Source organism: Peromyscus eremicus, chromosome 7 (assembly GCF_949786415.1).
Source record: "Peromyscus eremicus chromosome 7, PerEre_H2_v1, whole genome shotgun sequence".
NCBI lineage: Eukaryota > Metazoa > Chordata > Mammalia > Rodentia > Cricetidae > Peromyscus > Peromyscus eremicus.
In genome coordinates, this window is record NC_081422.1 from 77,633,359 (window position 1) to 77,657,765 (window position 24,407).

At 45.7% G+C, this 24,407-nt stretch overlaps 1 protein-coding gene across 1 annotated transcript in view; it reads left to right on the forward strand.

The window, feature by feature from the left end:
• Sh3bgrl2 (SH3 domain binding glutamate rich protein like 2) overlaps positions 1–23,851 on the forward strand; it is a 63,545-nt gene extending 39,694 nt beyond the window's left edge. Inside the window, exons 3-5 of the mRNA XM_059269060.1 lie at positions 478–663; positions 17,101–17,181; positions 20,801–23,851. Of these exons, the coding sequence (XP_059125043.1) occupies positions 478–663; positions 17,101–17,181; positions 20,801–20,812 (279 nt within the window). The 3' untranslated portion in view covers positions 20,813–23,851. The remainder of the gene's footprint in view (positions 1–477; positions 664–17,100; positions 17,182–20,800) is intronic.
• The last annotated feature ends 556 nt before the right edge of the window (positions 23,852–24,407 follow it).

The following is a 24,407-nucleotide window of genomic DNA, read 5'->3' on the forward strand; positions in this document are numbered from 1 at the left end:
CAGCGTTTCCTCTTGCAAACCAAACTGATGAAAGATTCTTTCTGGGTCATGATTATAGCTGTGGAATATCTGAGAGGAATAAAAATGCTGCTCTCCTTGGTCACCAAAGTGTTCATCTCAGATGGGGTAGACATGGCTTACAAATGACCTGAGCCGAGGGAGCTTTACTGGTTATAAATGTCAGCTTTTAGCAGAGGGAGATGAGGAGTGGCTGTGGCCTGCTGGGAACTAAGTGGGTGTCTCGTCTCACGTGCCACCTCATCCTCTATCCTTGTGGGCAGTCAGAGTTGAGTGTCAGCCTTCTGGGGTGTCTGAGTGCAGGGGTCACTGCACTGGAGCTGGCTCAGTCCTGGCCTAGATAGACAGTGAGGGGGCTGTGTACATCCCTTCTGACTGTGGGCAATCTGAGTAGTTGAATCTGCAAATGCATACTTACCGCCGTCGGGTAAACATTTCTCTTGCTTATCTCCCCTCTAGATCAAGAAGAAGCAGCAGGATGTGGTTAGATTTCTGGAAGCCAACAAGATAGAGTTCGAGGAGGTGGACATCACCATGTCAGAAGAACAGAGGCAGTGGATGTACAAAAACATCCCCCCTGAGAAGAAGCCTTCACAGGGCAACCCTCTGCCGCCTCAGATATTTAACGGCGACCGATACTGTGGAGTAAGTGGCTGGATTGTTCCCACACTGGGTCCCTTTGTGACCTGTAGCATGATAACCCGGAGTGAGTTTGCATCCTGTAAAGGCAGTAACTTCATGCGGTACCTGTTTGGGGTCATAGGCCTAGCAGAGGGGGAAGCTCAGAGCAGTCAGGAGTTCTGCATCACGGACGGGGGGTGCTGGAGAATTGTGTGGTGTGTAACTGAGGTCAAGGTGTCTCTCAGCCATCCACCCTGTCCCTTCCTTTGCTCTGGGAGGGAAGTGGAGAGTGTGTGTTTACCGTGTTCTGGCTTTTCAAGCACGTCTCTTCATTAAAGCATTTTTGGGCCAGATTGAAGAGGTAATTATTCTTGAATCATCATTCCCCATGGATAGCTGATTAGAAAACAGAGTTCATATTCAAAAAAGATTATCAGCAGAGGGATTACTGTGAGTATTTAAAATCTGTCTTGGTGCCTTCCTGCTGGGTAGTATATGGGAAAACAAAGCCAGTTTCGTCTAGTCGTCCACTTAGCTTATTTCTTAGGTTAAGACAATCTGAGAAACTTCTTCCTACTGAGTAGGTTGGGGGTTTGGCTTTTACCACAGCTTTAAACTCCATACACACGTGTCTATTTTGGGATGCAATTCTTTTTAGGAGCTACAGTGCCCGGGTGTTGCCGATGCTGATGCTGTTAAGTAGCCGGGTTGTCATTAGGGTGGAGAAAGGAGTAATACTATGTTTGGTGGCTGTAGAGTCATAGAAGAGAGGGGGAGATCAGAACGTAGGCCCTCGAACCACCTGCACACAGGCATCTCAGTAGTGATGAGCCGAGTCCTGTGCCCATGACACTCGTCTGCCTGGTGTTGTCCATGGTATCTGTGAAAAGTTTCTTATCGCCTTAAGCCTCAGTTTTTTGATCCTTAGACTCGTTACATCCTGGACTCCCGATCTTGTCCACCTCCCAGGTTGTGGGATTGCAGGTGTGTGCTACCATTCCCAGCTTTTCAAGTTTAGTACCAGGAGCCATCCCCCTCATCTCCAGGTGCGCCACCACAGAGCTACCCGCCAGCTCTAGTGGGCTGCTCTTTGCGCAAGGGTTGTGACTGTTTGCAAAGCTCTTCTTACATAAGTTATCCCGTGAAGATAAGGCTCGGAGATTCTGTTATAACATCAAGAGTTTGTACTTTATTGGAGAAATGCGAGAAACAAAGGGTACACACAGTTCCTGACGGCCAGCGCTTATACTCCATGTGGCTTGATGACCAAGCTGAGGGATTAGCCGAAATGCTTGTGAACGGCAGCTTAGAACAAAGCTGCAAGGATTGGGTTAGCCCAAAAGGAATTTCAGGTTAGGACGTGAATTTAAAATCACTCTGACTAGGCTCAAGTACGTCTTTACTAATCAAAATAAAAACTACTTAATTGACTCATTTTTGTCAATAAGAAATGTTTGCCTCCTCCTGTAGTGTAAAAATCTGTGCTTCGGGATCAACTAATTCTCAGAAAACTTTGCTTATCTGGCTGCTCCCTAAATGTTTCCCTGTAAAAAGTTGCCAAGATCCTTGAAGTGATGCCTGCTTGGGGAGAGTCAAGGTGATGTGACGGATGAGGCAAAACCTGGTAACCCAGTTTGTTTAGCTTCTGAAGCACTGGTTGTGTGACAAGTGGCAGGGAACTGCTGTGGGGAAATGGGTCCTTCCCATGGACAGTTCGGGGAAGCCTTGCAGCTTGCCGTACGTCTCATCCATTTGTGGAGCTACCTTTCAGGTGTAAAGGTCCAATCGTATCTGGCTGTAGTGGATCAGATGGGCAGAGATCACCAAACAGTGACCATGGCCCCTTTCTCCTGCTGTAAGCTTGGCCATGGGAACATGCTGTAGAGCTTTTCAGTCCAGACGGTGAGCTGGCCATCACCAGTTGTGTGCAATCCACTTTTCATCACCCATCACAATCCAGCTGGGAAACGGCTTGCTGTGATTTCACAGAGTAGCAGAGGACAATGGATCCAAATGGCTGGTTTTTCTTTTTCCTCTTCTGGTCGGGTCATGAGGTACCCACTCAGCAGGCCTTTCCACCTTTCCTGTTTGCTTCAGTGCCAAATGGCCACAAATGGTCCACACGGACCTCTCTGTGATGATAAGAGGACCGGCTTTAGCGGCCACTCTCGACTTGTCATTGTCGACTGCCGTGACCACACTCTGCTCCTCAGCTTCAAGCTCTGCCCGCCTTTACAGTGCTTATGGAAGTTTCACCTACCTGTCTGTTCCTCAGCAGTTCCTACACAAACGTGTTGTTATGCTGAGAGTTAGTTGTCCCTATTCCTTAACAGTCCATTTTGAACTCAAATGAGAAATCGCCTGAATTTGCTTTTTGTCTATGCGATACATGTAAAATAGACATCCGGTAGTAAATCATTAGCAAAAGAGAGGAAGAGAGAAATGGACCTTCGAGTTATGTATCACATAGCCGTATTTATTTAAGGATGTGTTCCAGTATCGAATCACAAATTGCGGCAATACGGAAACTGTAGTGATTTTTGCAGCAGCCCAATAAAATAGTACGTCAGAAAGCCTAACACAGACGCTGCCGCCGGTGCTGTCTTTCCCTGGGACGCTGCTGGTATGAAAAGCTTTTGTTTTGTTTGTTTTTCGTGACATCATTCCTAGGCACAGAATTCTTGGTGAGGAAGCACTGTGACTGTTGCTTCATGATCATCTGGTCTCCAGGGACACAGCTCAGATGTCAACTGCCGTTTCTGGGGCCCCGGGGGTGTCTGTCAGTCTCTGCTGTGCTGAATTTGAAGGTTTGCTGCACGCATGTGCATGCAGTTCAAGGTTGCTTGGCGAATCACCAGTGAATGAAGTCTTTCCTACAGGTCATTGTTGAGTGCTGAAGGAACTGTAAGTGGGACTTACATTCTCGTCCAGTATTCCCTTTGAAAGCTTTCTTCTCCTTGCTACCGTTTTCCTGAGCGTCCGTTCACTCGGGCCTTGGTTTTGTAGTATTTTTTTTTTTATCTTTTCCTTCTATTGTCTTTGACTTTTTGTTTTCTAGGGGAGATTTCTTTAATTCGTGTCTTAATCTTTTCAGGGTATATTATTTCACACACACACCCCCCTTCTGTTTTTTCCCCTTTTAAATGTTATGTTTTATGGTATGAATGCCAGGCCATAACTCAGTGAGGATACTCAGTGTAATTTCTTTGAAGTTTCCTTTTGTAGCAGCTCTTGTCCTTGTCTACGCTGGTTCGTCCCCACCCCCTTATTGCTACCCACTTCCTCTTTCCTCTTTTTCTTCTCCTTTCCCTTTCCTCCTCCTCCTCTCTTTCCCTTTTCCCTCTTTTTCCTCTTTCTCCTTTTCCTCTTCCTCTCTCTTGGGTCTTGGTGCTTGGACTGGGCTGAGGGCCGTGCACTTCCTGGGTCTGTGATATGTGGATCCCTCCCCCGGCTCGTTCTTTTCTCCCCGTGCTTAGTTCATGTACAGATCTTTCTGTTCATCTGTAGAAAGCTGTACCTGTGTCTGCATGTGGATGCACAATGCTTCCGGGTGGGCAGTGATGTAGAATGACCTACTTCTGTGGGTTCTGCTGCAGCATCTATAGGTCTTTTCTCAGATGACACTAGCAGAGAACGGCCCCTCAGTCGCTAGCTTTGGTGGCATCATCCTGCTCCCAAGGTTCCGAGCCAGCAGAGTGAGGGAGTGGGAAAAGTCTCTGTCTTCATTTTATGTCAAACCTCTTTCCATCCTACCCTCTTCAGTGTCCACATTTGTAAACCTTTGGCTTCCAGAGGACAAGTCTGTTCATTAACCTTCTAACTCCTTAGAGGAGAGCGAGGCATCTTGGGAAGCCAACTGCTGTTTCTGTAGTCTTCCATCCCCACTGCCCAGGCCCTTTACAATAGCCAGCCTGTGGATCCACTGCCCAGGCCCTTCAAAGTAGCTAGTGGATCCACTACCCAGACCTTTCACAGTAGCTAGTGGATCCACTGACCGTGGCCTTTCACAGTAGCCAGTGGGTCCATTGACCGTGGCCCTTCACAGTAGCCGGTGGGTCCACTGACCGTGGCCTTTCACAGTAGCCGGTGGGTCCACTGACCGTGGCCCTTCACAGTAGCTGGTGGGTCCACTGACCGTGGCCCTTCACAGTAGCTGGTGGATCCACTGACCGTGGCCCTTCACAGTAGCCGGTGGATCCACTGACCATGGCCTGGACGTTCTGGCTCACTTCTGCAGGTGCTGCCATTGCACACCCAGCCGTTGCTGTTCTCTGCTGACACATCCGTCACCACCTCCCCGTTCATTGGCTGCCTGTGTTGAGGTTTAGGCTGTTGATGCTCCGAGCTGTGTCAAAAATGAGCTTCTGTTTCTGGTTTTAAACTCCTTGTTTTGTTGACCTTTTGTGAGGAGAGAGGTAGGTAACATTGCTGCTGTCGTGGTACAGCGGTCTGCATTGGGTTAGGACAGGGGTTTGTACTGGGTGTATAAAAGACTGTAATGTTGTAAAATAAGGTTAACTTTATTCTTCTTTTTAACCTCTTTCTGACATCTAAGCCTCTGCTCCACAGAGTGTATGGGACTTCTTCGGGTAGACTGTGTGGGAGCTGGCTTTCATATTGATTCAACTGTGCCAGATCAATGGCTGCTGTTCTGCCTCAGCAGCCGAGGCCCCAGGTGGAGGTGGTAGCCTGGTGTCTTGTCATCTGACTGCAGGGGCCAGGAGTGTTAAAGATGATGTCTGCTCTTCCCAAGGTCAGATAATTATGACTTTCCCAGAGCATCAGAGAGGCAGCTGACAGTGGGCTTCCTCTCTCTACCTGCGTTTAGACACCTTGGTTCCCAGTGGTGGTTTATGAGAGTCTCATCTGGTTGGCTAACTGTGGGCAATGTCATGTTGTAAGTGACAGGATCTCGACAGTCTGCAGAACCTGCTGTACCCAAGATTTCCTGGAAATGTCCTACCCAAGATTTCCTGGAAATGTCCCACTTAGTTTTAAGCTGGATGAAACCTAGAGCAAACACCTGCTAAGCTCCTTAGTAACCAGTGTGGGTTACCAAGACACGTGCTCCCCTCTGTGTAGGATGTGGATGGCCTGTCTCCTGGGAATCCCCAGCTGCTTGAACGGGCTCCCATAACAGTCACTTCCTCCTGGAATTGGGGGAATGATGGAGAAACGTGGGGACTGTTGAAGGCTCATTACAATGGTACCTGTGCAGGAAGGTTTGGGGCCTGGCTTAGCTAGGGCTCTTATAGCTGAACCTAGGGTGTGGCCTGAAGATGTTCTTGCCTACTGAGGAAACAAGAATTCCTCCTGGTTTTTAAACTATTTCTCCAGCTGTGATGGATTTTTTTTCCCTCAGCTGGTGTTACACCTCCCTAAATTCCTCCCAGCAGCCAGCATCCTTGTCAGATATTTGCAACCAAGATTCCAAGCTGGTGTAGCTCTGTTAACTAGCCTGATTCACTGCAGCATTTCACTGTGAGGCAGGAATCTGGTGATGGGACCTGGCCCTCCTGAACCTCTCAACCTCTTTTGATATGTTTTAATGTCTGGTTTGGATTCTGAAACATTTAGACCTCACATTAGAGGTTTTAAGCCTTTTTCTCTTTCTGAACGGACATGGAATGCACTACAAGTGAGCGTGCCTCTCTACAGAAGGAAAATACTCCCCTTTCATTCATCTCCTTCCTCCCCATCAGCACACAGATGCTTTAGATCATCACATATGTTTATTTATTGTTAAAAGCCTTTGTGTGTGTGTGTGTGGTGCAACACATAAAATTTACCGCCTCAGCCATTTTAAGGTGTGCACTTCATTATTGAATTTACTCACATTGTTGTGAACTAGATCCTGGGATGTTGTGCCTTGCAGAATTGGACTTTTAAATCCCCTAGGCAGCAACTTCTCTTTGCACCCTCATCTAGGCCTGGTAACTGCCATTCTTCTCTAGCTGTGAATTTGACTGTGTTGGAAAACTTATGTAAGTAGGCTTATACAATGTTTGTCTTCATGTGACTGGCTTCTTTCACTTAGTGTAATATCCTCAAAGTTCATCCGTGTTGTGCTAATCTCTCTAAAGGCTGCATAGCATTAAGTTTATGTCACACGTTTTATTCATTCATCTATCAGGAGTCTTTGGGTTGCTTCTGCTCCTGTGCCATTTTGAATAGTGCTGCTGTGAGCACAAGCTCCCACATGTTCTTTTGAGATTCTGCTTTCAGCTGCTTAGGTTTATAACTGGAAGTGGGGTTGCTAGATTATATGGTAGCTCTGGATTTGTTTGTTTGTTTGTTTAATTATTTATTTATTTTAGGGACTAGCCAGAGAACCCCCTTCCATACCTTTTACACCAACAGTGCCAGGAAGTTCCAGCTTTTCCATATTGTTGCCAACATGTCTTATTGTGTGTGTGTGTGTGTGTGTGTGTGTGTGTGTGTTTTAATTTTGAATAGTCTCATGGGTGTGTGGTGATACCTCCCTGTGGATTTGATTTGCATAACTGATGAATAATTTGTTGACTGTTGATGTTGTCCATGCTCTCTATTGGCAGATTCTCTTTTGAGGAATATCTGCTCAATGTCTTTTTTTTTTTTCTTCATTTTTCTTTATTAAGAAATTTTCTACTCACTCCACATGCTATCCACAGACCCCCCCTCCTCCCTCCTCCCACCCCCACCCCCATCCCCCCTCTTTCCCAAGCCACCCCACATCCCCACATCCCCACATCCCCCAAATTGAGGTCTCCCATGGGGAGTCAGCAAAGCCCAGCACACTGAGCCTAGGCAGGTCCAAGCCCCTTCCCACTGCACCAAGGCTGTGCAAGGTGTCATACCACAGGCACCAGATTCCAGAAGCCTGCTCAATGTCTTTTCCTAACTTTCAGTCATTACTAGATTTTGTTGTTGAGTTGGTGGTGTTTTATATATATTCTGGATCACGATCCTTCAGCACACCTGATCTGCTGGTGTTTTCTTTGCCTTTTCACATTGTTGATTGTGCTCTTCAGTGAATGAAAATTTTCCAGGTTGATGTACCAATTGGCTGTTTTTTGAATCTGTCATCTGTACGTATGTATAGCTCCTCCCAGGGCTTTCCTACAGTGGCCATAAAGTTCTGGGTCATAGGTTTAATTAGGCCTTTAATGTTCTGAGCTAATTTTTGTCTGTACTGGAAGGTTAGGGTCTAATTTTATTTTTGTTGCCCAATCTTTCCAGTGCTGTTATTTTGGAGACCATCCTATCTCTACTGAGTGGCATGTGTCTGTCATTAGAGCATATATTCAAGGTTTCTTTTTTCTTTCTGCCAGTGTCATACTGTTTTGATCACCATAGCTTTGCAAAATAGTTTGTTTAGGAAGTATCTTTTTCTAAATGTGTTGGCTGTTTTGGCTCCTTTCACATTCCTTAGGGATTTAGTTTTGTTTTTGTTTTTGTTTTTTGTTTTTTTGGCTTTTTTTTCTTTCTGTTTCTAAGGAGAAAAAAGCTATTCTTGGGATTTTGGTAGGGATTTTACTGTGTTGGTAGTTTGCAATGGGTGGTATTCACACTTTAACAGAATTAAGTGTTCTAGTCTGTGGATACAGGATTTACAGTTATTGTGTTGTAGTTTTCAGTGTACAAGGCTTCATCTTCCAGGATAGGTCCATTAGGAAACACACTGTATTCTTCTGAGGCTGTTCCCAGCCTTCTTTTCCAGCCTTCCACTTTTGCTGTGTACAAATGCAGCTGGCTATTCCTGTGTGCACATGCAGCTGGCTATTCCTGTGTGCACATGCAGCTGACTGTTCTGTGTGCACATGCAGCTGACTATTCCTGTGTGCACATGCAGCTGGCTGTTCCTGTGTGCACATGCAGCTGGCTGTTCCTGTGTGCACATGCAGCTGACTGTTCCTGTGTGCACATGCAGCTGGCTGTTCCTGTGTGCACATGCAGCTGACTGTTCCTGTGTGCACATGCAGCTGACTGTTCCTGTGTGCACATGCAGCTGACTGCCATGTGTACAAATGCAGCTGACTATTCCTGTGTGCACATGCAGCTGACTATTCCTGTGTACACATGCAGCTGGCTGTTCCTGTGTGCACATGCAGCTGACTATTCCTGTGTGCACATGCAGCTGACTGCCATGTGTACAAATGCAGCTGACTGTTCCTGTGTGCACATGCAGCTGACTATTCCTGTGTACACATGCAGCTGGCTGTTCCTGTGTGCACATGCAGCTGACTGTTCCTGTGTGCACATGCAGCTGGCTGTTCCTGTGTGCACATGCAGCTGACTATTCCTGTGTGCACATGCAGCTGACTGCCATGTGTACAAATGCAGCTGACTGTTCCTGTGTGCACATGCAGCTGACTATTCCTGTGTGCACATGCAGCTGGCTGTTCCTGTGTGCACATGCAGCTGACTATTCTTGTGTGCACATGCAGCTGGCTATTCCTGTGTGCACATGCAGCTGACTGTTCCTGTGTGCACATGCAGCTGACTGTTCCTGTGTACACATGCAGCTGACTGCCATTGTGTATAAATGCAGCTGGCTGTTCCTGTGTAGAAACACAGCTGACCTTTTTGTGCTGGTTTTGTGTCATGTGACTTTGTGGAATTCATTTTTTGTTTTCCTGTTTAAAAAAAAAGTAGCACTTAGAAATTCACTTAGAATTAAAATCACAGTAATCAGTTTGTGGGTTAACATCAACAACTAGGACACACAGCATTCAGTAGTCAAGACACATTCATACAGGTCTGACTGTGGATGCTGTTGCTCAGTCAGGTATTGGTTGACAGTGGGGATATGGAGTGGGTATAAAATACTGCTAGTTACCGAAGAGTAAAGTCCTTTCTTCAGGTCAGGTCTTAACAACACAGGACAGCCTGCCCGAGATACAGATGGTGATGGTCTTAAATGAAAGATAAGCTGGCCTTTCCCATTAGACAGTCTAAAGGTTATTAATGTTTAAAAACTGTTGCCTTTTTTACACTCTTTAGATGGTATTTATAATGTCAAACGTGTGCCTGAGTGTTAGGCACATTGCTATCTGATCAGGGATGATAAGCTATTTTCCAGTTTGTTTCAGGAGTGAGTGACCTGGAGCCCGCTGGGGCCTCCTTTCCATACTGCCCTGGCGATTGAGGCCAGGTGACTATTACCTGAGGTAGCTTGAGCCTGGCTTGGCTATTTTTCTGGAGGAGCAGAAAGTGTAACTGTCCAGCCGTGGATGTTATTCCTCACCTCCCTTTTCTTGCCTGTAAAAGGAGGTGAGCCTGTACTGACTACAGCGGAGGGCACTTATGTCTGTCTGCAGCTGCGATGGGTCTCAAGTTCATGTCTCTGCAAGATCAGGCTGCATTTCCATCTTAGAAAGCTCAAAGCCAAATGCATTTAAAAGCAAGTTTACTGAGTCTGCCTGTAAACTTTTACAGTGAAATCCATTGATATTGCCACCGTTTAGAAGAGGCTCACCTATCTCACACACATTTTCCTGGGAAACTTTATATTAATTTAAAATCTTGTTGTATTTTGGCACCATCTGTGTGAAAGACCAGTTATCTCATCGAGGAGAGTGTTCTTCATGAGCTGCTGGGATGCAAGCGTTCTTACGTGGCACCCTTCCACATTTAGTGGGGCACAGTAGGGGGAAGGGGCGTGGGGTTCCATTCTCACTGTCACCTGCCGCTCAGCAGCCAGCATTGGCATTCTTTGCAGCTTCCTCTCTTCTAACCGTAGTTTTTATTCTGCTGTCTATAAATGTTTAATCTCCCATTTTCACCTCACTGAGATGTTTGCCTCAAAACTGTACAGGGGTGAGTCCCCGGTATGTGGCTGTCATGGAGATGATGAAGCATGCTGAGAATGCTGAGCCATCATCCCGGAAGTCCGAGGCCACCCTTGCTGTGGTTGTCTGGACAGGAGTTCCTGTTCTGTTTACGTTATTCTTCTGAGCCATCTAAAGGCGATGAAGACAGCAAAACTATGCCGACAATAAGGGCACATTAATGTCAGTGTTGAGAGATCAAAGCCTGGTCCTGAGAGGATGGGGAGGGGATGTTCCTTCCGTGTCCTGCCGTCCTTTGCATGCTCGCTCCAGGCCTGAGCCCAGATGCCACCTCCTCATGAAGCTTTGCCTCCGTGTTTTCTGCCCTACTCCTCTGTGTTCTTCAGTTTTCAGATCGGGATATATGTGTCTTTTCCTCAGAAAGACAGAGGGAGGTTGGCTTTCTTATAGTTTCTCATTCCTTCTCTGCTTTGATACATAAATAGACATTTGCACAGCATGCTGCCCAAGGTTGTTACGTGCTCCTCTGTAGCTGTAACTGCTGCATCAACGTGGCTTACATTGATGTAATTCTGTAAATACTGTTTGCGAAGCTGTTTAGCAGTGTGAACAGCCACAGGGAAGGACATGTAATCCTGTCTTACTAAGTCCCCTCAGCTTAAAGAGAATGGTGCAGATGTCAGCATCAAGGGAGTCTCCTCATAAAGCTGAACACGCACTCACTCCCACTCCCACTTGTTTGGCAAAGATCTAAGGAATGCACTTTTTCTTATATTTCTTTCTGTTTGCTTAGACTTCTGTCTAAAAAAATATTCCGATGTTGTTGGGTTTTGTTTGTTTGCTTTAACTTTCATTCTTACTGGATAATTTCACTGGCCACAGATTTAAAATTATATCCTGCCAAGACAGGTGGCTTCATTTCCTGTGTCCCCTGCTCTGGTTGGTTGGAAGAACTGGTATGTGCTGCAGCCCATTCTTACGTTGGCCTACTTCTCTGGGAGACTTTGAGGTTTTTGTTTGTTTGTTTTCTTTCTTAACTCCTGAGGTGTTCGTGTCTTCTAGACTAGGGATTTTAGGTTGCTTTACTTCTGTCTCTGGAAGGCATTGCATTTTTTTGTTTGTTTGGTCCTGAGTTCTGGACTCTGCTGCCTGAGAGCCTTGTGCTCAGCAGTTGGTAGACTCTTCAGTGGGAACACCAGTCCCCGCCTTTGGAGAATTTTTCATTTTCTTTGACTGTTTTCATTCTTCTCTTGTCCACCTGCAGGATTTAGTTTTATTGGTTCAGTGGTCTTCCCGTTTCCCAAACTATTCATCACAGCTCTTGATCTTGATGCCAGACCGTGCATGCAAGTGGCATTCTTGAGTTTATTGTCTAGGGCACTAGCTGAATGGATTTTTTTTTTCCAGCTCTACATCATTCTGTTTCTACATTTTTTTATTTAGCAGTCAGAATTAATTTCTAAGAGCCCCTTTGCTGTTTTCTTTCTCCTTTAAAAATAATGTCTTGTTCTTGTTTTATGGATACAGCATCTTTAATCCTGTCAAGGATATTGATTCGAAGTATGTGGTACAAAGGTTTTCTTCTGTGACCTGTACCTTCCCAGCATTGCTTCTGGATGCTGGTTTTTGGCTTTCTGTTAGGAGCTGAGTGACCCCTGCCCTCCCAGCACTTGCACAGGCTTGTTTGCTTTGGGTCAGAGTGCCAAGGAGAGTGTGTAGAGAGGGTTGGACCCTCTGGACTGCCAACAAAAGAGAGAACTGCTAAGGAATGAAGGCCAGTGTTGGCCTTCCACGATGAGCCTTTGCGTCTCTCTGTGTCTAAGTGTCCAGAGTGGCCACTGGCCTTCCCAGCTTCTGTAGCCTTGGTAGGAACTGCAGCAGGTGGGAGTCAGTGTTTCTCCGAGGATCCCGGCTTTACCAGCACCAGGATGGACAGACTGCCTCAGCCTTTGCAAAGACACCTCTTGCTGCTATGGTCTTTGCCGTCACCTCTTCCCCCCAGCACTGTGCTCATCTGTTCTTTGGGAGTTAGTTTCCCCCAGTGTTTTCTCTACCAGTCCAGTTGTGTTTGCTGTACAGTCTAGGTGTTGATTAAATTTTAGTGCTGGTTTATGCCTTCCTAAGCATAACTCTGTCACATTGTTCCTGCCCCATCTCATTTCAGGTGGCATCCAGACAAGACAGGAGGTGACACACATGTCCGCACTGTGTCCTGAACCAATCTAGTCAGAAATATTAAACATGATTTCAGAACTGGGCATCCTTAGTGTCTGGCATCAGAATTGCTGAGTGGAGCTGTTTTGAGATAGCCGTCCTTTACCTCTCCAGCCTGCCAGGATTGGATCTGCCAGCTAGCTTTCGCTTTCTATATCAAGGTTTCATGAAATAGAATATAGCATTAACAGCCCTTAGCCTGAAAATCTAGAAACTGTGCTCGGAGGCTACCCTCAGGCTCAGAGAAAATGAAGCAGGCGTCGCTGTCTGTCTAAAAAGCAGCAGCAGCTCCAATCGCCTTCAAAATGTCTTCTGTTTGGATAACCCAGCTTTTCCTTTGACCCGTGTAGGCTGTTTGCTGCCTCCGTTTCCTTGTCCATATACTGTGTTCCCAGCAGCCTTCTGTCTGACCATGCCCTTAGCATGTAGAAATAATATGGGTCTGTCACTTACTTGCCAATAGCTGAGCCAGGGGAGGCCACACAGCCTCTCAGAGTGGCTGCTTGGGCTTTCCTAACTGCTCTCGTGGGGAACACTGAAAAGGCGGAGAACCTGAAGATCTTTGTCTCCACTGGCTGCTTAGTCTGTAACAATCGGATCGGAGCAGGCAGGCAATGTCCGTTCTGGGCTTTGTGGAAGAATGAGGCTGTTGTTTACTTGCTGCAGATTTTATCACGGGCCTATAAATGTCTCCAACACTGTGTTCACTTGAACGCAAGCAGGAGTATAGGCAAACAGAAGTATAGGCGATGGCCATCTTTTCTTCTCCCCCTGCGTTTCTTAGAACTGCTCCATGGCTCTTTAGCTTTGTTCTTCTTAGAGGCGTTTAGAAGAGCGTCGTCCCTCGGTGGGTGAGAAGTGTCGGGTGATGCGTGGTCTGTGAAGCCCAGACTTTCTTCCATAGCTGCTGCCATCACAAGTGATGACTTTCCTTCCATCCTTTGTCTTAGCTGTGATGAAGACATACCCGCTGTTGAAACCCGGCACTTCAACCTGGAACGTGATTTCTGCATTTGAGTCCTTTGCAGGGTCAGTGTGAGCTGATCTTCATAGCCTGAAGTCACAGAGCAGATTTTTCTGCAGTGTGCCGTGCAGTCGGCAGACATGTATTGACAGACCGCAGCTTCAAAGAGTGCCTTCAACTGTGGGGAATCAGCGAGTCTGTTTTAGAAGCCTTGTGTGAATTTGTAAACCATCATACCTTCCACCTTTGGGAGGAATTCTCTCTCTCTCTCTCTCTCTCTCACACACACACACACACACACACACACAAATAATGAAAAGTTCGATGAATGAAGCATATTTGATAAGAAAGCATTAATTATTTTTCTCTTATTGGAACACATTATGGCCTCAGATCATAAATAAGAAGCTGTATTTTAAAAGGAAACGATTTTTTAAAATCTACAACTGTGTTACTCTTAAATGATTTCATATCATATAGCTTAACTCTGAATGGAATATTAAAAGGTTCTAGACTTTAAATTTTCAATAATTCACTTTGTCCCAATAGGACCAAAACATTTATTTTTGCATACTTTAGGATTCGGCAGGACTCTCGAAAGCCTTTGAATTCCAAAAAGCCAATGTTTTTATACTGTTTGAAACTGGTAAAATGCTAACACGTGACATGCCAGTCAATAATTAACACAGTTGATCCACCCACTTGACAGAGGTTTTAGTGGTAAATCGAAATGTGTCTGGCTAGCCAGATACTGACTTTAAGAATGACCACGCAGGCCTGACCACCAGAATGTGGTCCTGGAAGCTGGCTCCACAGAACTGTCCTCTTTCTGTCTTTCTCCGGGTGTCCTGGCATGGCCACACCTCCTCCACGTCCACACATATCATACACAGAATAATAACAGAGTTTTCAAATGACTGTAAATGACTCTGTTTTTATAGTTAATTACTGACTTTGATATCTGTCACCTTCTCTTGGGGGTTAATTATCTTAGGGACAATTTCTAAATTCTTAATGAGTCTAAGTCAGCAGTTTTCCAGCCAGAAGCCTCCTAGCCTTAGCTCCAGGGCATTGAGCTGAAAGTTGATTAAATAAAAATAATGCTTATCATTTTTGTAAAGAAATATAGTTTAGGAGAATTTTTTTCTTTTTATAAATTAGAAAAAGTATCCCAAGATTTCTAAATATCTGACATTTGCAAATACCTTTGTTGGTGACTAAAACTTGTAAGAACAGCTTCATTTCAATGTAGATAAATGGGTTATTGATATTGTTGTATGTATTTCCTGCCTGTATATATATTTTAGGTGTTACTTAACAATTGCGTGAAAGTTTGTTGTACATTAAAATTTGTGGTTTGGGGGATAATGACGATTTTTGAGGTTTACAAATATTTCCTGATATGTAGATACTGAATCTCGTTGTAAGTCCCTTTACTATTTTACATAATGTTTCAGGATTACCACTAAACTCCTTTGAAAACAGAAAGGAGGAAAGGCCAGCTCTCCCAGAAGTCATCTGTAACGACAGCCGGGGGGGGGGGGGGGGGGGCAATGCTCATGTCCCACATGGGTGCTCATTAGAGTGGAGCTACTCTCTGAGAGGTGCACATTGGATCCTGAAGACCAGGAACCGGGGTTTGCTTGTGCCCAGCTGCTTGTTGCAAGGACCTGAAGTGTCGCAGAGATCAGAGCTAGAAGTGAATTCCATTAGGGGAGATGCCCTCGGGAAAGAACGTAGCCAGGGCAGAGGCAGAGCGTGGTGGAGAAAGGGTCAGATACACTGGATTTCCTCCAGTGGGTGCCTGGCGGGATCGGTGGAATCCAGTTGTAATGCAGCCCTCACCCTCCAGCCTGCTGCGTGTTGTCTGCATTGTCAGAGGGACATACACTGGACAGGGGTATTGAGCCTGGATCAGTGAAGCTGCGCTCAGCTTTGCGGCAAAGATTGTGGCCACGTTCTACTTCCTGGGTATTTTGCCTATGCTGTACGTCACATTTTCCAGATGAGCAACTTTTTAATAAAATGTGTGATGTCCTAGTGCCGCTCGCAACCTTTGGCCCCTCTTCAAGATCTGCTTCAGTCAGGGGTCTTATGTTTCTCAAACAGCGCGTTCAGCTCAACTCCAGTTTCCCCCCAGTATTCCCATCAAGTTAAAGCCAAGAGTCACTCTCGTCCCTAATTCTCTCCATCTATACATCCAATCCAAAACCACCTATTAGTTCCTGCTTTCGGGATGTGTCTCCTGCCTGTGTCCCTGTCCGCCACCTCTGCTCTGGTCCTGGCGGGGACCCTGGCTGGCCTGAATTACCAGGTACCCTCCCAACTTTCTCTCTGGTTTTCTCAATGCTCCCCTTTCTGAGACATTCTCCACATGCCTACTGAGTGTTGTCACAGAAGAAGTGAGATCATTCTGTTCCCTGTTTCAAACCCTTTGTACTTAAGGTGAAATTACACAAAACCCAGGGTACATGGTGCCAGGTGCCCTGCCAACTCTCTGCTTTCCCATGCCGCCCTTGCCTTCAGTGTCCTTGTCCCCAGCCATTTACGTGGCCAGCTCTGTTTTTCTGCGACACTTCTGTTTAAGGTGCTGAGCCTCCCCTTTCAGACAGACATGGTTCTCCTTGGTTTGGTCCGTAAGTGACAGAAAGAATAGCTACTGTAAACCCGAGGCCAGGATGACGACAGGTTAGAACCAGAGTGACTTTTAAGGCCATGAGACTTGCTGATAGGGGCTGTCCACAGAACCAGATATGATAATTCACACATGTGAAATCAAATGGGGCTTTATGAGAACTAAACGTCTCATTTAGATTTCAGATGTATTTAAAACAGATAGTAACGTTGGCTCAGCTCGGCGAGAGTTCATTACGCTCGGTGACCAGCATGCATGCGCCCATGCCCCGTTTCCCCCTGGGCCAGTACTGTACCTAGTAAAGAACGTGTGAAGTTCAAGGGTGGTGCAGCAGGCAGATGCCAGCTGTCCCACTTGGGCACTGCACTGCCTGTCCACAGGAAACTTCAAAAGCAGAATAGAAGCCTTTGCATTCTAACTGGCTGACACCTGCAGACCCCTGTGACTTTCCTGTTGACCAGTGGTGTGTGTTTGTTGGGTTTTTGTCTTGTTTTAAAGTCTCAAGCATGGCATTAGGAGGTGGCTTTCCATATTAGTGTAATCGAAGGTCAAAGCCAGTCCATATAGCTAAATTCTAACTTGACACGTGAAGAAAAAGGAATGTGATTGCTCCTTTGTTTCTGCTGCTGAATTTAATGCTGTCCTAGTTTTGGGTTCAAGAAAAAACTTGTTATATCAGTGTTCTCACTCAAGGGTGTGCCCTTTCAACTTTAGCGTGTTGAACCCACTCGGGCAATATAGATAGGTCTTCCTTGGCCTTGACAAAGCAACAGTACATTGCTTTCTTACTTCCATGTAGGATGTTTTGAAAGCATCAACCATAAAGATACTTGTTTGCTGTTGCTCACTGGTTTTATTTTCTCTTCTTCTTTTTCTAGGACTATGACAGTTTTTTTGAAGCAAAAGAGAGCAACACAGTCTTCTCATTCTTGGGCCTGAAGCCTCGGCCAGCGTCCACGGTAGGTTAACCTTCTGCACACAAGGCAGGCTAACGCTCTGTACTCCTGCTCTGGCGTCCACAGTAATGAACTCTCTGTACTCTTGCTTCAGGGTTTAGCCTGCTAGTGTGGACCTTGGGGGTGGGTGAGAGGGGCACATAGCTACTCTCCTCAAGTTCAGTCTCTCGAGTCAATATAGACCACAGTGGTAAACACATTTTTAATTCTTTTAAACTCAAGTTTTTCACTTCTTTAAATCAGAATATTAGTTTACTTTTAATTTATACCTCTGTTCTTAGAAGAGGAATTTAAGGTAGCAAAATAGGTAGCTAGTTTCTATTTAAATTATACATTGACATTACATTTTCTCCTGTGTCTGGCTGGTTCTAACATTTGTAATTCGTTTGGTCCCAGATTGAAAATATTTGAAAAACATTACATCTGTACTGAACATGTACAGCTTTCTCTTGTCTTTATTGCTGTTGGTTGGTTGGTTGCTTGGTTGATTTTGAGACAAGGTCTTTCTATGTCTGACTGTCATGGAACTCATTATGGAGATCAGGCTAGCCTTGAACTCACGGAGATCCTCCTGCCTCTGCCTCCCAAGCACTGGGCCTTCCTGTCCTTATTTGTTAGATAATACAGCCTAAGACCTGTTGGTATAGATGTCCATTGTTCAAAGCATCTCCAGGAGGGCGGATTGCATGGGGGAATTGCAGGTGCTGTGAACTGGAGAGACTGGAGAATCCTGGGGTTCCAGCAGGGATGTGAGATGGACCCCCACACCCGGGTGCCAAGGAGAGGCAGTTTTATAACACAGCAGAAGCAAAGCCACATTTGAAGGCATCTCCAGAATGAAACAAAAAGAGATCCTGCGTGCGGTTCCTAAACCTAATATTTTCAAAGCCTCTTTATTGAGTCATATGCCTTTTGGAAAACATGAAGAACCTATTTGTCTTGTGCTAAGACTTAGAAATAATGGGTATTTCCACAACCATGTAAAGCACTTTTAAAGATTTACTTTAAAAAAAAAATACTTACCAAATAAGTTAATAGTTTGGTTACTTCATTTAAAAACACTGGTTTTGTGATTAGAAAAGTAATTTAGGCTTATTTTTTTTTAAAAATTGGAAAGGTGTAAATATGTATAAAATAGACTATTAAGATCACTACTCAGAACTGACCGCATTGACACTTTTCCGTTTTTCCTTACAGTCTTTATATACATAGTAATTGAGGCTTGGCTGCAGCTCAAGTTGAGCTGAATTCTAAAGTGTCTATTTTTAACACAGCTGAACCTGCCGTGCATTATGGAAACTTTGTAAGTAACGGGTCCTTTGAGGCCGCCTGGGATAGGCCAATCTCCAGAGTACCTGTGGGAGGAAGGCAGAGGCCTTCAATAATAGAACTCCTCCAGCAGCACCTGGGAGCAGAGCTACTGTGAAAACGCTTTGTTTCAGCATCCACAAGCCTGCAGATGGGTTGTGGGTGGTTCCTATGCACAGGCTTTTAACAGAGGCTCTCCTACACAGAAAGTATTTACAGGTTCTGAAAACCATTTTTAGACAAGTCAGACACTGGAATATTTGTTAGGAAAATTAGGTTATTTGTATAAAATACTTCACCCAAAGATACTAAATAATCCAGATTTAACTTCAGAGAACGGGGTGGGGGTAGGGGGAAGCTTGGGGCAAGGATTACCTCATGGCAGTGGGAACCCAGTAGGCACCATTGTCTGTGTGGAAACCTCATAGAAAATGTTACGTGCATGCCATCTTGTTCTCATGTTCTCCAAAGGTACAGACTCCTTAGAGATTCAGCAGGCTCTTGTTTTTTAGTTGGTTGGTTGGTTTGTTGGTTTGTTTTCTTTAGACAGTGAGGCTGGGGCTATAGTTCAATCATTGCAGGCTTGCTTAGTATGCATGATGTCCTGGGTTTCATTCCAGCACTGACAGAAGCCCCTAACCCTAACCCTAACTCTGCAGAGGTGGAGGGGGCGGGATCAGAAATTCAAGGTCATCCTCAGTTCTATAGCAAGGTCCTGGCCAAACTGATGAAGCTGAGCATAGTGCAACATCCATTTAACCCTAACCCTGCAGAGGTGGAGGGGGCGGGGATCAGAAATTGAAGGTCATTTTCAGTTCTGCAGCAAGGTCCTGGCCAGACTGGGTCGCTTGAGACCCTAGTTCAAAACAACAGTCACAGACCCCACAGTGTATTCTTCTTAGCATTTGTAAAGAAAGTTGTGGTCTTTGCAGAGTCCATTCTCACATGGTGGTTGATCCGTGTGATATTTGGTCTTAGTTCCATTGAACCTTGTCCCTCAAAAGGCAGAAGGGGCCTGGAAACAGTTCCTAGACAGGAGCCCTTGGGACAGGTACACAACCCTGGCATAGTACCTGTGCCAGTCAGGCACTTGAACCATCAGAGCCTCAGAGCACAGCAGTACACATAGTTCATCTCCACCTGAGAGGAGTGGGAGGCAAGAACTAGTAATCATGTCCCTCTTTTTAGTTGCTTGCTTTTCACGGTGGTTATCATTCATTAGAAAGTCTGCAGTTGAGGGCTTGGACAAAATGGCCTAGATGTGATACAGAAGAAGTGACCCTGTCCTCTCTCCCACCACCTGCAGCAGGCACACATAAAAGACGAAGCCAGGAGGCACAGAAGCCCCGTCAGCATCTGTAATTGCCCCCACACACACACACAGTAGGTAGGAGTGTGTGTTGATGGCCCACAGGCTCTGGCTGGGCTACGCTCCAAAGTGGACAGAGTAGGGGAAGGACAGGCATCACTAAATGGGGACCAAAGAGCCACACTGGCTCAGGACACATTGTTTATCTTGCATAGGACTTTTTAAAGTAAAAGGTAAATGGATTGCTAGCATGTAAAATTAAGGTTTTCCACTTCCATCAAAGCTGGGAGAGATGGAAGTACCAGGAAGGGAAACAGAGTGACAGGACTCAGCAGTGATTGGCCTCCGTGGTGTCTCCCTGACTAAGGAAAGGGGGCCCATTCACCAGCAGATTTCAGGTAAAAAGCTAGTTTGTTGTTCTCCAAGAATAGACTCCAAGCAGGTCCTGTTATGGAACTTTCTGCATCCGGGTCCCCACCACTAGGGGCAATTTTCAGAATACATAACAACCGATTGCACTGCACACTCTCTGGCCGTATCTGGAGCAAATTGCAGTGGCTTTCTTGGTAGCACTTGTTTCATTGGAAGGCCGACAGAGTGGCGCTTGGACAATTGGGATGGCGATCTTTATGAATGACGTGGCCATTCTGATGATGTCGTCCACCCAGGATCACCCTTAACCAGCACGTCTTTGTGCCCCTGCGAGGTCACAGCCGCCTGCTGTGAGCTGGTAACACAGCAGTGTTCAAGAGGAAGGACTCAGTGGCTGCTGAAAACTGAGGTTTTTTCCTTCCACGTTTGCAGGTTGGGTGGGTATGATTGAAATCGAGGTTCTGGCTTAGAAGTCAGGACTTTCACCTATCAGCCACAGGGGGTGACTCATGGCCTCCCCATCTCTGTTCCTGCCATAAAAAAAAAAAAAAAAAAAAAAAAATACTGCCAAAGGCCAGTTTTCTTGTCAATGCAGCATAATAACTGTGCCTTTCTCCTTCTTCTGTTTAATAGGCTGAGCCTTAGAGATGAAGAGTAGAAGGTGATGGAGTTGCATTTTGGAGCACCCTGGTACTCGACACATACCTGCTTACCTGATGCATCACTGTGACAAAGCCACATGCACAATCGGCCACTTCGCTTGACCCGGGGAAGGTGTTTTTGGAGGACCTGGGAATAATGGGGACTGCATGACTGTTCTAAGCTAATCAGGGCTTTGGTGGTGGATTGTCTTGTTTTCTCGTTTGTTTGTGGTTGCCTCGCTCACAGACAGGAAGTACTGTCTGTCCCCTGTTGTAGTCTGCTTCCTTAATGACTGACGGGTTAACTGGGCAGCACCATCGGGGAGAAAACGTCGGATCTGCCCTCAGTCTTCCTAGACACCAGTATTGCAGAAGCCCACTCCTCTTTATGCTGCCTGCATCGCATCCTTGAAACCAGCTTGCCAGGACGATTAAAAGTCTTTGAATCAGAGAGAAGAAAGGCAGTGCTGGTTGGCAGAGGACATTGAGGGTTCTCACTGCAGAATCCCAAATGTCCCTTCTCTGGTACTTTGTAAGAACGCCTGCGGGGGATGTTGGATGCTCTCGGCTCCTTTCTGTAGTGGAAACCCACACCCCTATAAACTCTCCAGGTTCTCCAGGCTCCTACAGGAGCTTCCAGAACCGCCATTGCAATATCACCCTGTCACAACCAAGTCATGGGACAGAAAAGGATGGCTGCAGAACACGTCTCTGTCTTTGTCTCTTGCAGGGGGGAAGTTTCACTATATGCATAAGACCGCTTGAGAGATGTAAGAAGTGCACTACGTAGATAGTAAGTTAATAGAAAGTTTGCTCTGTCTGTATGCAAAGGCATCTTCAGCTCTTGTAGTTTAATTACACATGCACATATATTTTTAAATGCAGCTCCCCTGAGTAACAGCTGCTTGTTCTATTTTGTGAAGGGATTATATTTTTGGAGAAAGGAAATGCTCGGCTAGATATATTTTGTGAACCATTGAAGTGTATTAGAAGGCACCAGGACTGCCGGGGCTGGGTTTAATGGTAGAATACTTGTATAGCACACTCAAGCTGCTGCCCTCAGCTCCAGTACGATGGAAAGGAAAAACAGACACCACTGGCTAGTGTGGTTTCCCGTGTTACTTACCATTGTCTCTTCATTCTCTTTGTTCCTCTTCAGACCAATTCCCAGCCTCAGACATTTCAGAGTAACACAGACACACACTCTTGCCTGATGTATGAGTACAAGTGAGATTTCAGAGCAGCATAGACAAGAAAGGAGCTGTCTAGAGTCCTGAGTCCTTCTTAAGAAGCAAAGTCCCTGCTCTTTAGGTGGACACTGGTGAGCACTGAACAGTCCTCAAACATAGGGCTAGCCTTGACTAGGATAAACTCGGGGCTGCCTGGACTCTCCACCTCCCCTAGCAGCATGCCGCAGGACCTTTCACTCTGATTCTGAGAAGGGAATGTTTGAGAAATGGACAGAGCAAACTAGTGGCCTTCTCTGCCACCCCCACCACGAGCTTTGATAAATGTTGACTATTCTGCAGCATTTTTTTGAAAGTTGAAGTTGAGATCTTAGCCTGAGATTTGCAGTCCTGTTACAGCCGGAAGAAAGGACGGCTTTCTTCATGAATGGACCAGATGCTTGATGTACAATTTTCTCTCCAGGGAAAGCTTGTCAAGTTGTGGATATTACTGGCTAGCTGGGCTTAAACAAGATCCAGGACAACCATTTGATAAATCCCAGGGACTTCCCAGGGTTTTTTTTTTTTTTCCTCCTTTTTCTTCTAAATGGATATTGTGCTTGAGTTTGTGAGTCTGCTGACAAGACACATTTCTATTTAAAATAGAGCGATCTTAAAAATTACCTCATGAAATCAGCCCAGCTTACATTGATTGAGTCTATTCTTACCAATGAGTGCCAAGAACCAGTTTGGTAAAGTGAAGTCTTAGCATGTTTTGGATTGTAGGAGCAACATCATACCTGTGAGACAGAAAAGCTACCAAGATTTGTCTTATAACTTTTTGATTGGTCGTACTATACCAATATGACCACGTTAAACACACTGAGTAGATGGTGGGCTTACACTTACTGTCACAGTTGCATGTCATTTTCTTGCCGTGATTCTTTTGCGGGCACACTGGAGAGTCGGCAGAGAACACATGTGTGTGGTAGTTCCTTCTTTCAGTGGCTGGAAGCCCAGGACATGGAGTTGACCGTAGTTCCCAGGCAATGGTCTGTGTAGAACATACTGGGGTCTGTACTTAAATGCCTACCAGTCTGACTGATGGGCTGACTTTTCTCCTTCCTTCTTCCTTTCCCTCTTTCTATTGGCTGTTGCTCAGGACGGAGTCTTGCTATGTAGACCTGGAACCTAGTCCTTCTGTCTCCCAAGTGCTAAGATTGCATACTTAGCTGAAATAGTGTTCTTCTTATTCCCTTTAAGTGGCTGCCCTAGATTTGGTCGCCACCAGCTTCAAAGCCTAGGAAAGAAGTGCAGGCATGGTTGGAATGCCAGGGGCTTTCAAGGCAGAGTTGACTTCCTGGTGGGACCGAGGAAACGGGCTGCTGACCACTGAATGGTGCCATTTTAACCTTAGGTGAATGTGGAATGCCATACTGCTAGGTGTCTGCAGACTAGAAGAACATTTAGTTCAGGAAATGCTTTGCCAAATCCTGGGGGTTTATTAAAGTCTAAGAGGAGAAAAAGAAGACATTTTGCCCTTAGTTGCTAATGTATTTTAATTTTGTTTTGTTTTATAAAGTTAACCCGACATTTACATTTTTATATTGTGTGAATTTAGCCATCTAAATATTTTTCTTTTGTTATTGAAAGGTACCAAAGGCTTTTATGTTTTGTTTGGTTTGTTTGATTTTTATTGTGGGGTTTGTTTTTTCTAGGAATACTTTGATACAGGTTTGTCCCCGAGCGTCTGGGTCTGCTTCAGTCTGCATAATGGTTTTGATTTCCGTTTGTTTGTATCTGTCTCTCAAGGCATTGGTGAAATCTCAGATTTTATGTTCTTCATTAAAGGAGAATAAATTCCAGAAAACATGGCATTCCGAAACTGGAGTTGTTTCTTACCTAGTCTCACTCCTTTTCCAACTTCTGGTCTGGAGTTGGCTGGATCCTTTCGGTTTCTCCAGGAAGCTGTTTCTGCTGCCGTCCATGAAAGGGTTAGACTGGTACAGACACAGAACTCATGCAGCCACTCACTTGAGAAGGATGCATGTGGTTCTGCCCGGGCACACCAGGAGGCAAACAGACCCCAGCCCACCCCCCACGCAGTCCATTGCTGAGGTGGGACTTCCTCAGCCACTAGTGTGTTCTGTGGTCTCCCAGGCACACTGAATCCACTCTAGTGGTTTGTCCCGTGCTGGTTGCAGGAAACACCAGAGGTGGCCGTGACTTGCCTCACTTGGGCCTCCTTTGAGCCACATTCGGAAGCAAAAGAAGGTGTGGGGGGGGGGGAGGCTGGAACTCACCAAGAAACAATTTCAGAACTTAAACACCAGGACAGATGGAGAGTGGAGGAGGGGTCTGTCAAAGGCGACAAGCTCTGAGCCGTCAGAAATGTGTCTACTCATGAAACCAAATCAGCAAATAGCCCTGTTC